Genomic DNA, 15750 nt, shown 5'->3' with positions numbered 1-15750 from the left:
ATGTCGAGGTCACGGCCGGGGGGATTCTTTGGTTCCGTGCTCATTCGGTAACTTGGGGGGGTTCGTTTGACCGCGTCTCGACTCCTACTACATAAACTTTAAATTTTTTAGAATCCCGTGACTCTTCCGGGAGCGAACTCCGAAAACAACACTATGCCTATTCCGAGCATAACGGACATTAAATGGCACAATCATAGGGCGTACCCGAAAAGTACTAGTGGCTTTCGTCGGCGTGTTCCAAACTCTCGCGGGCGTGAGGTCTTGCGATGGAAGTCGACCCACACGACTCTATACCCATCCTTCCATGATTTCCAGTGGTGCGAAGGTTCTGGAAATCCCTAAAATTCTTACCCTACCCCATTACGTTACCCTGTCCCTTGGAAATGATAAGTCTACTCCATGTTCATTGCTAATAACATTCAATATATTTCGTTGTACTTCATCATAGACATGTTGCTTCAATCCAAAACTAGCAAACCAAGTTTCACTTCCAACAATAACACAAGTATTGAACTACAATCAGCAGGCAACTCAAGAAAAAAAATTAGTGGAATGAACAAAAATTAGGAGGCTTAATCCCTAAGGAGGAAAACAAAATTTATAGATATAGGTATATATAAACGGTGGAGTATAAATAGAAAAGATAGGAATATAATATAGGATATTCGAAATAATTAAATTAGGTATGTATAAAGGAAAAAAAATAAAAATTAAAAAAATTTTCAAAAGCAGCGGGGGTCATACCAGCGATCAGCAATGGTGAGCCAAAACGAAATTTAATTAAACATTATAAATTTATGGATTTTTTTTTCCTGGGTTGAGGAGATTTTTTTTTCTATGTTGGTTAGTGTATGGCTTGGCTACGTTTCCATGCATTAAAAGAATGCAGGGAATGCGAGCAAGGCAAGCTTAGCAGAATTGGCACCGAAGAGACCGAAAAGCTTCGAGCGTGTGGAACGCAAGCGTTGCGCTCTCTTATCAGCAGCGGCTGGCCGCTGCGCATGCGTTTTAGATTTTGACGAAGACAGGCGCAAAGGAGAAAATTGAAATTGGGTCATGTGGAGATAATGTTTTTTATCCCCAATCGGCCGACTAATTATTTCGAATTAAACAAAACTCGGCGCAGAAATAAAATTACGATATGTTCTTTAATGCGTGACATCCAAATTGCAAGTGTGGCTTGCCTGCCCTTTACATTGCCGCTCCGCTCGCTAAGCGCAGCTTCGCTCGGCCGACGTCGGTAGGCAGACGCAAAGCGGAGATAGCGAAGAGCGAGCTGGCAGAGAGCGTTTAGCAGGGCAAGCAAGCGCAAAGCTTTAACAAACAAATGAGTGACATAGACATAAGTAACAAACAAAATAAGCGGCTGAGGGAATTAGGTGCTATTTGGCAAGCAGCTAATCGGCTGGGTTCTGCTCCGAACATTCACCCCCCGTTGGAAGGCAAAGGCTTTCAACAGATCCATCCTGAAGGGGCAGAACCGCTCTTTTTCCAACGGCCCTCTTGAAGATGCTTGCTTGGGCGCAGCTGGCGGCTACGCTGGGATGATCGTCGAACGCAGCAATCGGCGCTTCTTTACGAAGGCGGCTTGTCGTGATTACGTCTTGATCATCGGGAACCTCTGTAATTGTATAGAATGGCAGGAAATTTGGCAATGTAGAAATTGTTGAAAGTTGAATTTCATTTAGCGTGGATATGTAGGTTTTTAATATATGGAAAAGTTCGCGCTGCAGTTCCTGATTCTCCGATCGCAGTTTTTCCACTTGCACCTGGCACTCGAGCAGCTGCTTCCTGCATTGCTGCTCTAAGTTTTGGTACTCCAGCGTTGTGGGTCGAAAATCGTCAATAGAGATGCACGAGGAATTTTCAAAAGCGGCTAAAGCTGCACGCTTATTCTCCGAGCTATCAATGCTTCCTGATACTATCCAACCAAGTTTTGTCTCCTGCAATGTTGGCAATTGGGCTGATAGTCGAATCTGTCCGACGCACATTAAATCGAAGAACAAACCAGAACCTATCAACAGATCGATACGTTGGGGCTTGGAGAAATTAGGATCAGCTAGTTTTAGATTATTCGGCATTGGCCAATCCTTTGCGTCTACGCCGAAGTTAGGCTGAATTTCCGTAATTGAGTTGGTGACAATTGCAGCGAAGGAAGCTCGATAGCTTGCGTCCTGGGATTGTACAACTATATGTACAGACTTGCTCGAAGGTAGAATGGAATCTCCGATTCCAGAGATGTGAACATAAGACGAGCGATGATCCAACTGCAACTGATCAGCAAGTCTAGATGTTACAAAGTTTGCCTGTGATGCAGAATCCAAGATGGCACGACATGGGATAAGTGCTCCATAACGATCTGTTACATGGACGAGGGCAGTAGGTAGCAACACGTTCTGGCTAGGCTGAGATTTCTGGATCGAGGGGGGAGGGCTGGAACACCCGCTTGCTAGAAGCACAGTCGCGGCCTCTTGCTGGATCGATTCCTCGGCCGGTGAAGAGGAAGATGAAGCACCAGTTCCCGATGGAATGTGGAGTAGCGTGTGATGTTTGGCCTGGCAATGCCTGCAAAGTCCTGACCTGCACCTCTGCAATTCATGGCCTTTGTTGAGGCAGTTCAAACACAAGCGGCTCTTCTTTGCTTCTTTGTATCGTTCAAACGCAGAGAGATTCAGGAATGCCTGACATCTAGATATGTAATGCTCGGAGGAATTGCAATGGTTACATATGGGGTTAGGATGGTCGTTACTGGAGGTGATAAGGGTGACAGGTTTGTCTTCTCCCACCTGTTGACTGGGACTTGTTGCCATGGCTGATCCCAAATTCTCCAGCATCCGACATCTCGCTTCCAGAAATGAGGCCATGCTTGACCACCGAGGCAATCCTGACGTCGGCAAGTTCTCTTCCCATTTCTCCTTTGTTTTGTGGTCCAGTTTCGTGCCTATGATGAAGATCAGCAACCCATCGGATATCTCCTGCGGGGTCGCCAAGGTCTGAAGTGCACGCAAGTGCGAATTGATTTTGTCGCTGAGCGCGCGCAAGCCGATAGCCGAGCCCTTCTCCACCCCTTGCAGCCCGAAAATAGCCTTGACGTGTGTCTGAAAATGTAACAGTTTATTATCGAATCGCAACATTAGTAAATTCAACGCCTTGTCGTAATTCTCCTCAGAAAGTTCCAAGGAACGAATCGTATCCAGGGCAGCACCATCTAGACATCCACGAAGATATTGGAATTTTTCGATGATTGGTATACGATGGTCTTTGTGCACCATTGTCGAGAACATCGAGTGGAATTCTGGCCAATCCATGTAGTTCCCACCGAATCGCGGAAGCTGCAACTCGGGCATTCGAGAACGGCCTATACTATTATAGGCGAACAACGACGAATTCCCCTCGAGAGTATGCCGAGCCGTTGAATTGGCAACATTTACCGTGCGAGCAGCCATCAACTCCCGCGACAGCCTGGACCTAACCTTGACATAAACATTCGAAAAGTCCAGCCGGGCATCATGGGCTAACTGCAGGAAATCCAGCCTTTCAAGGCTCGTTTGAGCGGCATCGAAATCCGCATTCATTCGCTCGATTTGCTCTAAGCGAGCTTGAAGTTCTGCCTCATCTAACTCGGCAAGCTCTTCCTTGGTAAGAAAGCGATCCATGGCCTTTAGTTGGCGCGCGATGGACTCGGCCTTGTGCTTGTAGAAATCTACATCACTCGGCATTGCTGCGTTCGCGACATTGGTAGGCTCAGGTGCTGCCATGTTGAGGTTTTAAAAGAGTCTCTCAGCACGACCGAAAAAGACACCCTGTATACGTATAAACGTAGGAACCGAAAGCAAAGGGATTACAGCTAATGCCTTTAGCTGTGCGGCTGTGCGAGCTGTCCGATTCCGCTTTGTACTCCGCTTGTGTGTATTAGTGAGTTCGCTGCACTGCCTACCGCACTGCACTGACCGAATTGTCGCGACAGAGAAATTAATAGCCAGCAATGCGTGTATGTAGGTGTATGTAAGTGTGTTTTAGCACCGAATTGTGCTTAACCGCCGAAAATTTGCTAGGGCTAACGAATGTCGATCGCGAATGATTATTAATTGACACTGCAACTCAGAGATCACGTCGGGGTCACCAAATTTTATGTGGAGATAATGTTTTTTATCCCCAATCGGCCGACTAATTATTTCGAATTAAACAAAACTCGGCGCAGAAATAAAATTCCGATATGTTCTTTAATGCGTGACATCCAAATTGCAAGTGTGGCTTGCCTGCCCTTTACATTGCCGCTCCGATCGCTAAGCGCAGCTTCGCTCGGCCGACGTCGGTAGGCAGACGCAAAGCGGAGATAGCGAAGAGCGAGCTGGCAGAGAGCGTTTAGCAGGGCAAGCAAGCGCAAAGCTTTAACAAACAAATGAGTGACATAGACATAAGTAACAAACAAAATAAGAGGCTGAGGGCCAAGAATTAGGTACTATTTTGCAAGCAGCTAATCGGCTGGGCTCTGCTCCGAACAGGTCACTTACGGCTTTAATACAGTGGTCCCTCGCTGAAAGGCGCCTTTCGTTGTGGAGCTGTGGAAACCATGTTAATGTGTGCTCAGGTCGGAGGGGGATTGGTAAATAGGGGGGGTATGAAAAAGGTTTTTTTTTTTTTTTTTTTTTTTTTCTTTGTAGTCTGTTACTTTATGATTAAGTTTTTCGGTCTCCAACCCGCAAAAATAAATTCCGTTTTGAGAACTTTCACATTCCCGCCTATCGAGGTAGGACTGTGACGCAGAGTTAAGGAAAGTTACATAGTCATATAAGTGCTCAGAAGGAACCAAAAAAAATTACAATTAAAACTACACTATGCTACGAAATCTGGGTCCGGATCCGTGGCGGCGTCTTCTGGGCCGTCGCAGACAGCGAGTTAGCGTCGCATAGGGGGGGGTGATCTCTATGCCCTCTATGCCCTCTATGCGCGTACGTTATATATGGCGCAAGGGTTATGGCCGGTGGAGGTTATGTCGCCGGGCAGGTGGATGCTTCAACGACTCAAAAAGGAAAAAAAAATCTCGGCCCCACACCAAGGTCGACTCCGAAGAGTACTCCCGTCAAGGGTGGGAGTTTGGTGTGGGTGGGGCAGAACTTTGGGAGAGCCGGGTGGCTACCGCTCGGGGCCAGGGCCCTATGGGCGAAACAGAACCAAAACCACGAGGGCTAAGAAAAAAATCTACATTTTCCCTACAGGGCACTTTAACATACCGGTTTTTCGGACTTTTCCACGGAGACACGAGCGTTGGGTTCTCCTGGCAGAGCTGCGGGACGCACGGGTTTGCAACAAGAACAACACTTGCTGGCGAGGCGAGGCAAATATGCACTTTTCGCCAGGGTAGTTTCTTGCCAGTTTTCTCGGCGCTCGGTTATTAATTTTCGCCCAATTTTTGCGGCGCGCCCACCGTGTGGGATTTGCCCCGTTCCGTTTTATTTCTTTTCGGTTTGTCTTTGTGGCACTTATTTGGGTTACTTTTCTTTTCTTTTGGGCTTACACGTGGTCGATTTAGTTATATATTTGCTACCGACGCGGAGATAGCCACCGGCTGCACAGATTCAAATTTTCGAAAGAGAACGTTCTGGTGCTTTTGCACTGCTTAAATAAGAGCTTACCGATCTTAAAGCTCGGCTTCGAAAGCTCCGTTGCGATGCGCTGCACAGCACTTACGGCAGCTCAGCTCAGCTGTTCCCTACCTCGAGCTTGCTTGCACCATCCCCAACTATACTATGCCCTGCAGCGATAATTGGCCCAAGGTTATTGCATGCGATATCCGAGCACCATAGCGATAGCCTATTTTGAATCGGTATTGTCCAACCGCAACCGTTACAATACTAAATATAAAAACCTCCACATGGCTAAAATCCGATACCAACGAAATTCTAATAATTTCCAACATTCCCAAAGACATTACAAAAATACCAATCTATAAAATCGTTCCGTATCCAGACGAATTAAATAACATGTTAACAGATATGACATACGACAAGTACTACATAAAAAATGAGAGATCAGTTCCGTTTGAGACAAGCAGACGTAAAGTTAAGTCGGGGAATTCAACCAATCTTGTGACATAAAGAAATTAAGTACTAAAAATAAAATCTATTTTAAAAACTAAATTTCGAGTTGCGGATATTTAACTATATGTATATACAAGATACTAATCATATGCATGAATATGTCTAAAACATATAAATTTGGGAAAATTTCTTTAATAATTACGTTTTAAAAACAGTTCGGCAAACAGGATCTTCATGTTAAATTAACGAAATACCAGCAACACTGCGACTGTTTTTTTACTTAACTATTTTGTTTAAACCTTGTTTTAGTCAAAAAACAATAAAAGCAAGGACTAAAAACTAGCCAATCTTTTAGAAAACAGCTTACAATTATGTGGGCAGAACTAAAGATTTTAGTTAGCCAGAATTATTCAAAGGAATCTCTAAATTGAGTAATATGAGCGACTATACTCTTTCGTTAGTTTTGTTTAACCTATTTCCCTAAAACCTTTTTTTTTAGACAAGATCCAATAAAAGCATATGTTTAAAATAAACCACTCAAGTTGAAAATAGGTTAATTAATCGGATATAATTTTGTGAGCATGGCTAAATGTTCTATCTACATAGCTAATAATATTCGGCAGAACATCAAAATTAAGCAATATGGTTTCCAATTCATGACGGAGAACGATTAACCTATTATAGGCCAAGGGGCCTATTTCCACCGGAAATAATGAAAATTTAATCATTTTAGCGCACTTTAGGTGAAACAAACATATCGTGTTTTTTTTTAGGTTCAGAGGAAGTGATGGCATTAATCCTCAAGAAGAATTTACAGTCATTAATATTTTCCGCCGTTTACCTCAAGTAGTTGAACTATTTAAATAAAGGGGTCTTAAGCGGGCTAAGTTGGTTTTTTTGTGGAACCAAAATTGAGGCAAAAACAATCAAAGTCAAGTATTGTAAATAAACCAGTCAGGTAGAAAATATAATTATTAAGTGGATAAAATTATGTGGACAGGGCTGAGAGATCTATCTACCTAGTCATACTCGACGGAATATCAAAAACGAAGAATATGTATAGTAGAACTTGAATTCGTCAGTATATTTACGGTATATTTTTAAAATGAGACTTTCTATTTTGGTATATTTCTGAGGGTCTGACGGTATATTTTAACGATAAATCCGCGGTCACACTGATCGAGAATTGCAATTTCCATGAATTGTGCTCTGATCAATTGTAAATTATTGGCTATTAAACGGACATAGAAGAGATGAGAAGCTAGGAGGACAGCGTGCCGTCGAAAGAGTAGTAAATATAAAGGAATTCTTACAACAGACGTCTCGAACTTCTCGAGGTCGCGCGTGTGTGCGTACCTGGGTCTGTGTTGTGCTGCAAGTGTGTTTGTGTGAGCGTGCGAGTAGTGAAAAAGACACAAAACCGCATCAGACGGACGTTTTGCGAAGACTGTTTTGCCGGAACAACGAGGCTTTGGTTGTGGGCAAGCATTTTGGACGAAAGCATAAACCCGGGCAGCAGAAATGTCATCGATTGGTGACCAATTGATGGCCGATTCGGCATCCAGCAGCAGCTCGGATGCCCCATTGTGCAAAAAGCGAAGAGTTGAGGGAAAGGCTTCTGCCGATGGTGCCGGGCGAGCATCGAGCAGCGGCAACAACAACTACGAAAATCACGACAAAGCAGCAGGCGCCGTTGACATTTCAAACAAGAGCGAGACAACAACAGAGCAGCAGCTGGAATTGTGTGTATCGTCGTCTACCCCTGACACATGTGCTGTGAATACGATGGCGAAGTGTGCAAACGAAACCGGCAGAGCCGACGACGTCAGTACATCGTCAGCAGTTCAGAAAGAAAGTAGTGGCAGTCAGAAGGAGAGTAAGAATTTTGTGGAAAACAAGGACTTCGTAGCCTCCTCAGCAGCAGCAGCAGCCGCGGCCCGCACAGTCAGCTCCACCAACTCCAACGTCAGTTCCAGCAATAACAGCAACAACACCACCCCCAGCAACAGCAACAGTAATCGGCCTACAGCAGGAGGTAGTATGGCTGCTAGCAACTCCAACGCCGCCGCCGCCGGTGGAGATATCGATGAGTCTCTGTACTCGCGCCAGCTATATGTTCTTGGACACGATGCAATGCGCCGCATGGCCAACTCCGATATACTCCTCTCCGGGCTTGGCGGCCTGGGTCTGGAGACGGCAAAGAATGTGATCTTGGGCGGTGTGAAATCGATCACCCTCCATGACACAGCAACTTGTGGGGTAAGTCTCAATGGAAAATGCTGAACGGGCGGGGGGCGCACAGAGAAAAGCATAGAAAATCGATATTTGGCATTTAGAGTGCGCGGGAAAAGCCATGGCCAACCCCTCCGCTGCCTTCCCTAGACGAAAAACGCTGCATGATTCATAATTATTTCCCAGAATCCTTCCTTTGTGCAGTTTTCATTGAAAAGTGCTCCTCCAGCGGAGGCAAGCAGTGCTCCAACTAGGAATTAGGTTAGGTTATAGCAAAGACTATACAATACCAAGATGTCGCATGAGGAACAAATGCTTTTTCAATTTTCGTTTGACGCTTCATGGTACGGGCGCGCGGGCTAGTACTTCAATTCTCTTTTACGCTACCTTCGCCTCCGAAGTGCTACTCGGCTTCGGTCAGCACGAGCTCGAGCCAACCCAGAAATATGTTTGTAGCTGTGTATATGTGTGTATGTCCTAGGTCGGCACGGCTATAAGCCGGTTTCGACCGCAGCATATACGGCTTTTAGCTTCACACACAAGCGCACTGAAAGCATGTCAGTGCTGCGTGCCGAAACCGTAGGGCAGCGTGGTCGCTGATGTCTTTGGCGCGGCACAGTGGGGACTCAGCCGAAATAGTCAAAAAATTGTATGAGTGCTTTAGATAAATTTAATGTACGCATCTAATAGAGAATTTGCCAATCGAATTTTCAAGATAGTTTTAGTTTAGGAGATATAAGCACTCAAAGTTTAACATTTTTTCAGTGTGCAAATATTTATTGACTAACTAACTAATTTAGCAAGCTGAGACGGCCAAAGGTCCCACTGTGCCGCTCCAAAGACATCGGCGATCCGCGACCACCGCTTCGACGGTGCTGTTGCCGAACAGACGAAACCGAGGGGCAGCGGGGTCGCGGTAGAGACGAAGTACTGGCGAAAAGGGAATTGAAACCCCGCGCGCTCCCTCGTGCCTTTTGGGTCCTAATGTTAGGACCGGCCATAGAACAGCTTTTTGGTCGCTCATGCAACATCTTGGTATTGTATAGTCTTTGGTTATAGTGATCTGTTTCTTTTCACTTACATTAGTAAGCGAAAAATATACAGTATGTCAAGAAACTCTTTACACACTGAAAATAAATTAAATTTTTTGACTTTGGATAAGAAAATAATGGCCTTTGGTTCAAATTTATCAAATTTTTTTAATTCATAACCATTCAGGGATTAATTATAAAGTAGTTAGTGAAAAAAAAATAACAAAACTATAAATAGGTAACTTACAAAACAACAAAAACAATGATTACTCATTTTTGACACTGTCAAGAAACTCTTTACACTTTTCGTTTTCGAGCTCTGTTTTGATCTCGTTCTTAGAAAAAACGGGACTTTACCGTAATCTATGCTTTTGGCGTTGCTCAGTGATGCTCTATTTTTGCATTGACTTTGATTTGGTTGCGAAATTTTGACCGGTGCACATCTACAGACTAACTTTCTGAAATTTTTAAAATGCCTGGCAAAAGACTATGCTTTGACGTTGTCCAGTTGATTTACTATAATCACCAGTTGGGCAAATCTGTTGCAGACATGGTAGACATGTTTTCAGTATCAAGGAAACCAATTTACAATGTCCTAAGTCGCGCGAAGAACGAAGGGAGACTGGAAACCAAATCTGGAGGTGGCCGTAAAAGGAAGATAGACAAACGGGCAGACCGCATAATCATGAGGAAAATTAATCAGAATCCGCAAATATCGGTCAGGACTCTGGCCAAGGAACTTGACGAAGAACTTGACTTGGTTGTTTCACACGAAACAGTACGCCAGGTTATTCTACGCCATAAATACTCTTCCAGAGTGGCACGAAAAAAACCGCTGCTTTCGTCGGTCAATGTGGAAAAGCGCTTCACTTTCGCTGTTAACATGATCAGTAAGCCGGCAGAGTATTGGGATGACGTCATATTTTGCGACGAAACAAAAATGATGCTATATTACAATGATGGTCCACCCAGAGTATGGCGCAAGCCGTTAACAGCTTTAGATAACCGAAACATCATTCCGACTGTAAAGTTTGGAAAACTTTCGGTTATGATTTGGGGGTGCATCTCTAGCCGAGGAGTGGGAAATATTGAATTTATTGAGAACACAATGGATGCCAAACAGTACCTCCAAATTTTAAAAACAAATTTAAAAAGCAGTGCGGAGAAATTTGGTCTCATTACGGACAATAGGGCCAAATTTAATTTTTATCAAGACAATGATCCCAAACATAAAGAGTCCAATGTGAGAGCTTGGCTGCTTTACAACTGTGGAAAAGTTATTGATACACCACCCCAGAGTCCCGATCTTAACCCCATTGAAAATTTGTGGGCCTATTTGAAGAAGAAAGTGGGAAAAAGACAGCCCAAAAACCGCAATCAGCTCAAAGAATTCATATTGGAAGAGTGGCAAAAGATTCCCTTTGAGTATGACCTACAAAAATTGATAAATTCGATGAAAAAACGGCTCCAGCATGTAGTCAATGCTAAGGGTGGACAGACCAAATATTAAAATAAGGTAAATATATTAAATAATTACGAAGAATTTTGAATTTAAAAAATGAAAATATTTTGTGTAAAGACTTTCTTGACAGTGTGAAAAATGAGTAATCATTGTTTTTGTTATTTTTTAAGTTACCTATTTATAGTTTTGTTATTTTTTTTTTCACTAACTACTTTATAATTAATCCCTGAATGGTTATGAATTAAAAAAATTTGATAAATTTGAACCAAAGGCCATTATTTTCTTATCCAAAGTCAAAAAATTTAATTTATTTTCAGTGTGTAAAGAGTTTCTTGACATACTGTATGTGTAATTTTTTTCTTCTTTTTTGTCTATTTGCGTCAAAATGTCTGCGCCAAGCGAAAAGTGTGCGAGCGGGACAACTCTATGGCACACGCACACACACACGACTGGCGCTGCAAATGTTCTTGCATTCCGTTTTGTGTCGACACTCGCTTTTGTTTTACTTGAGAACTGGACAAAAAGTTTACTTTTGTGTGCAGTTCATTCAAGGCTTAGTCACTGTCACTGTCCCTGTCCACCTTCTCCACCGCGTGTGCTCCTCCACCTTCTGTTCTTTTTCAATTTCACCATAAAAATGCTCCAACTAATGCGAAATTTTCTTCAATACAGCCCAATGACTTGTCCTCGCAGTTCTACTTGTCAGAGGCGGACATTGGCAAGAACCGTGCCGAGGCCTCGTGCGCACAGCTGGCGGAGCTGAATAGCTATGTGCGTACCGTGTCCCACACTGGACCCCTAACCGAGGAGTTTCTGCGGCAGTTCCGCGTTGTGGTACTTACCAATTCGGACACAGCAGAGCAGGAGAGGATTGGCAAGTTTGCCCACGAGAATGGCATTGCCCTGATGATAGCCGACACTCGGGGCCTGTTCGCCAAGGTGTTCTGTGACTTTGGCGAGTCGTTCACCATCTACGACCAGGATGGCGCCCAGCCAGAGTCGACCATGATCGCCAGCATCACACACGATGCCCAGGGAGTGGTGACCTGCCTGGATGAGACCCGTCACGGCTTCAACGACGGCGACTATGTGACCTTCTCCGAGGTCCAGGGCATGCAGCAGCTGAACGGCTGCCAACCGATCAAGATAACCGTCCTGGGACCCTACACCTTCAGCATCGGCGACACCAGCAGCTATGGAGATTACAAGAGCGGAGGCGTGGCCACCCAGGTGAAGATGCCCAAGTCGATTAGCTTCAAGTCCCTGGAGCAGGCCAGCAAAGAGCCAGGGTTCCTGATCTCGGACTTTGCCAAACTGGAATCCCCAGCCACCCTGCACGTGGCCTTCAATGCCCTCTCCGTCTACCAGAAGGTCAACGACGGTGATCTGCCCCGTCCCTGGAACGAGGCGGATGCCAACTGCTTCCTGCAGTTCTGCAAGGAGATCAAGAGCGACGTGAACGAGAAGCTGGTGCTGCAGTTCGCCAAGATCTGTGCGGGCAACACGTGCCCCATGGATGCGGCAGTTGGCGGGATTGTGGCCCAGGAGGTGCTCAAGGCCTGCAGCGGCAAGTTCGCGCCCATCTATCAGTGGCTCTACTACGATGCATTGGAATGCCTGCCGGTTGCTGGCGTTCCCGAGGCCGATGCCCAGCCTCTGGGCTCCCGGTATGATGCACAGATTGCCATCTTTGGACGCAAGTTCCAGGAGCAGCTGGCCGACGCCAAGTGGTTCATTGTCGGAGCCGGCGCCATTGGCTGCGAGCTGCTGAAGAACTTTGGCATGCTCGGCCTGAGCGTTGGCAAGGGACAGATCTTCGTCACCGACATGGATCTCATAGAGAAATCAAATCTGAATCGCCAGTTCCTGTTCCGTCCGCATGACGTGCAGAAGCCCAAAGCACTCACAGCCGCGGCGGCCATCCAGCGTATGAATCCCGACGTGAAGGTCACCGCATATGAGCTGCGCGTGGGCGCCGAGACGGAGAAGGTCTTCTCCGAGAGCTTCTTTGGCAAGTTGCACGGCGTGGCTAATGCCCTGGACAATGTGGATGCCCGCATTTACATGGACCGCAAGTGCATCTTCAATCGCATACCGCTGGTCGAGACCGGCACACTCGGCACCATGGGCAATGTCCAAGTAATTGTGCCATTTGCCACAGAATCGTACAGCTCCTCGCAGGATCCGCCCGAGAAGAGCATACCCATCTGCACGCTGAAGAACTTTCCGAATGCCATCGAGCATACGCTCCAGTGGGCCCGCGACGCCTTCGAGGGCGTCTTCAAGCAGTCCGCCGAGAATGCGGCCCAGTACATTGCCGATCCGCAGTTCACCGAGCGCATCATTAAGCTGCCCGGCATTCAGCCCCTGGAGATTCTCGACTCTATCAAGGTGAGTACGACATGGGGGATTACTTTGTAATGGATTTTGATCCTAATCCTAATCCGAATCATCTCTTTCTCCTTTGAAGAAAGCCCTCATTGATGACAAGCCCAAGAGCTTTGCGGATTGCGTGGAGTGGGCCCGCCTCTACTGGGAGGACCAGTACGCGAATCAGATCAAACAGCTGCTCTTCAACTTCCCCCCCGATCAGGTCACCTCCAGTGGCCAGCCTTTCTGGTCCGGGCCCAAGCGCTGTCCCGATCCCCTTGTCTTCGACGTAAACGATTCGATGCACTTGGATTTCATCTATGCCGCAGCCAATCTGCGTGCCGAGGTCTATGGCTTGGATCAAGTGCGCGATCGCCAAGCCATTTCTGAGCTGGTGAAGAAAGTTCACGTAAGCTAAATGAAGGATATCCAACTAGGAACATCCCCCCCAATACTCATATGTATTTGATTCCTTTCCGTTTAGGTGCCAGTGTTTGTGCCACGCTCTGGTGTAAAGATTGAGACCAATGAGGCAGCCGCTGCCGCCTCGGCCAATCACTATGACGACAATGAGGTCGATCAGGATCGTGTGGACAAGATCATAACGGATCTGCTGAAGAAGGCCGAAAAGCAATCGAAGATCACACCGCTGGAGTTCGAGAAGGACGACGACAATAACTTGCACATGGACTTCATTGTCGCCTGCTCGAATCTGCGTGCCTCAAACTACAAAATCCCACCAGCCGATCGTCACAAGTCGAAGCTGATTGCCGGCAAGATAATACCGGCCATTGCCACCACAACATCGGTGCTGTCCGGCCTCGCTGTGCTCGAGGTGATCAAACTGATTGGCGGCCACTCCGATTTGCCCAGCTTCAAGAATGCATTCGTTAATTTGGCACTGCCATTCATGGCCTTCTCGGAGCCGCTGCCCGCCGCCAAGCTGTCGTACTACGGCAACGAGTGGACGCTGTGGGATCGCTTCGAAGTCACCGGCGAGTTGACGCTGCAGGAGTTCCTCAACTACTTCGAGGAGAAGGAGAAACTGAAGATCACCATGCTGTCGCAGGGCGTCTCCATGCTGTATTCCTTCTTCATGCCCAAGGCCAAGTGCTCGGAGCGCCTGCCGCTGCCCATGTCCGAGGTGGTGCGCCGTGTCTCCAAGCGCCGCATCGAGTCCCACGAGCGCTCCCTGGTCTTTGAGATCTGCTGCAACGATGTCGATGGCGAGGATGTGGAGGTGCCATATGTCCGCTACACCCTGCCCTAAGAAGTTCCGACCCTCATAGTAGCTGTTGAACCACCCCACATATATTTTTAATTTATAACGTAAATTATTTCTATTATTTACTCCCGTTAACGAGGCCTGGCGTCCCTAAACAAAAGCAAAGCAAAACAAGCAATTCGTGTAGCCTATGTGCATTGCATTTTAATGTTGGTTTATTTCACAAGCACACCATCAAACGAAAAAGGAGGAAAACGGAGAGGAATTACAAGAGCAAACCGGAGAAGATCTATAAATTACCTATATATATATATATATATATATATATATAAATATTGTGTGCGTGTGCATCCTCTAAGGAACGGCAAAAGAATTCGCAAACATACGATAAATACAAAGACTCGACTTAAAGCAAAAATACACACCACTTAATGGGGAAAACTGAAGAAACTCTCTGCTCAGCATAGTTATAAAGATGGAAAAACTGAAACTGATGGAAAATTTGGCATCTGTACGAAACGGAAATTGGGGGGAAAAATGTAGCAAGGAGTGAATTTCACTTATACACATTTTTCTCTCATACAAATCGAGATATATATATATTTTTATGCCCTCTCTCTCAGGACGTTTATGGAAGGAGGCTGCCACTGAAGTGCAATTGGCAAGTGCCGTAAAGTTGCGCTGCAACTTGCAAGACGACGGTTCCTGGTTCCTGGATGCTGCCTGCCTGGATGGATGGATGGCGCTGGGTGGCTTCTTATAATTAAATATTACACGCAATGCAGCTAAAGTATAGCCAAAGTTATGCCTCCTTCCCCTCGTCTTCGCCTTGGTCTTCTGCTGCTGCTGCGGCTTTTGAGGCGAAAGTTGCTCAAATTATGCACTTAATGAAACAAACAGGCAAAATGCGTGAGCAGGAACGTGGCACGTGGACGAACTGCCAAGACGTTGCCGTATCTCCTCTCCTCCCTGTTGGCTGGGAGTCTGTTCCGGACAGCATAATCAAAGTTTTGGGCTCAACCTTTGGCTGCAAACTAAATTTGATAATGAAAATTATTATGATCTTAAGCAGAATTTGTGGCTTGAGTGAAATTAAGTTACATTAAACCAAGTCTGCTTACGACTTTTGAACTGTTAGTTTATTAGTGGTTCGACTTCGACAGACTTTGATTCCTCTACCCAAAACATAGTGCCGCTAAAAAAAAAAATCCGTAATGCTGCAATATCATATATGTAGGTTTCATAGGAAAAACCTTTACATTCACAACATCCTCGGACCCCTCATAGGATATACAATTTTAGACTCTGAAGGCTTCTAGAGAACCCTATGACTCCTTCAATTCTTTGGATTTCAGATAAACTGAACTTGGATTGCTATATGGAAATTTC

The 15750-nt window shown here is 45.7% G+C and overlaps 1 protein-coding gene across 1 annotated transcript; it reads left to right on the top strand.

The window, feature by feature from the left end:
- Window positions 1–7226: 7226 nt before the first annotated feature.
- On the top strand, window positions 7227–14851 carry LOC108159286 (ubiquitin-like modifier-activating enzyme 1). The gene is made up of 4 exons (XM_017292447.2): window positions 7227–8300; window positions 11439–13157; window positions 13237–13545; window positions 13621–14851. Exons 1-4 carry the CDS (start codon window positions 7563–7565, stop codon window positions 14404–14406), a joined length of 3552 nt encoding a protein of 1183 aa, XP_017147936.2. The 5' UTR covers window positions 7227–7562; the 3' UTR covers window positions 14407–14851.
- Window positions 14852–15750: the final 899 nt, after the last annotated feature.

This window comes from Drosophila miranda, assembly GCF_003369915.1.
Source record: "Drosophila miranda strain MSH22 chromosome Y unlocalized genomic scaffold, D.miranda_PacBio2.1 Contig_Y2_pilon, whole genome shotgun sequence".
In the NCBI taxonomy this organism is placed as follows: domain Eukaryota; kingdom Metazoa; phylum Arthropoda; class Insecta; order Diptera; family Drosophilidae; genus Drosophila; species Drosophila miranda.
The sequence above is the reverse complement of the archived record's forward strand: the minus strand, read 5'-3'. Positions and strand labels throughout refer to the sequence as shown.

Coding starts and splice junctions, on each gene's coding strand:
- LOC108159286 (XM_017292447.2), top strand. CDS start 7,563: ATGTCATCGATTGGTGACCAATTGATGGCCGATTCGGCATCCAGCAGC. Junction 13,158..13,236: donor AGATTCTCGACTCTATCAAG/GTGAGTACGACA, acceptor TCTCCTTTGAAG/AAAGCCCTCATTGATGACAA. Junction 13,546..13,620: donor AGCTGGTGAAGAAAGTTCAC/GTAAGCTAAATG, acceptor CTTTCCGTTTAG/GTGCCAGTGTTTGTGCCACG.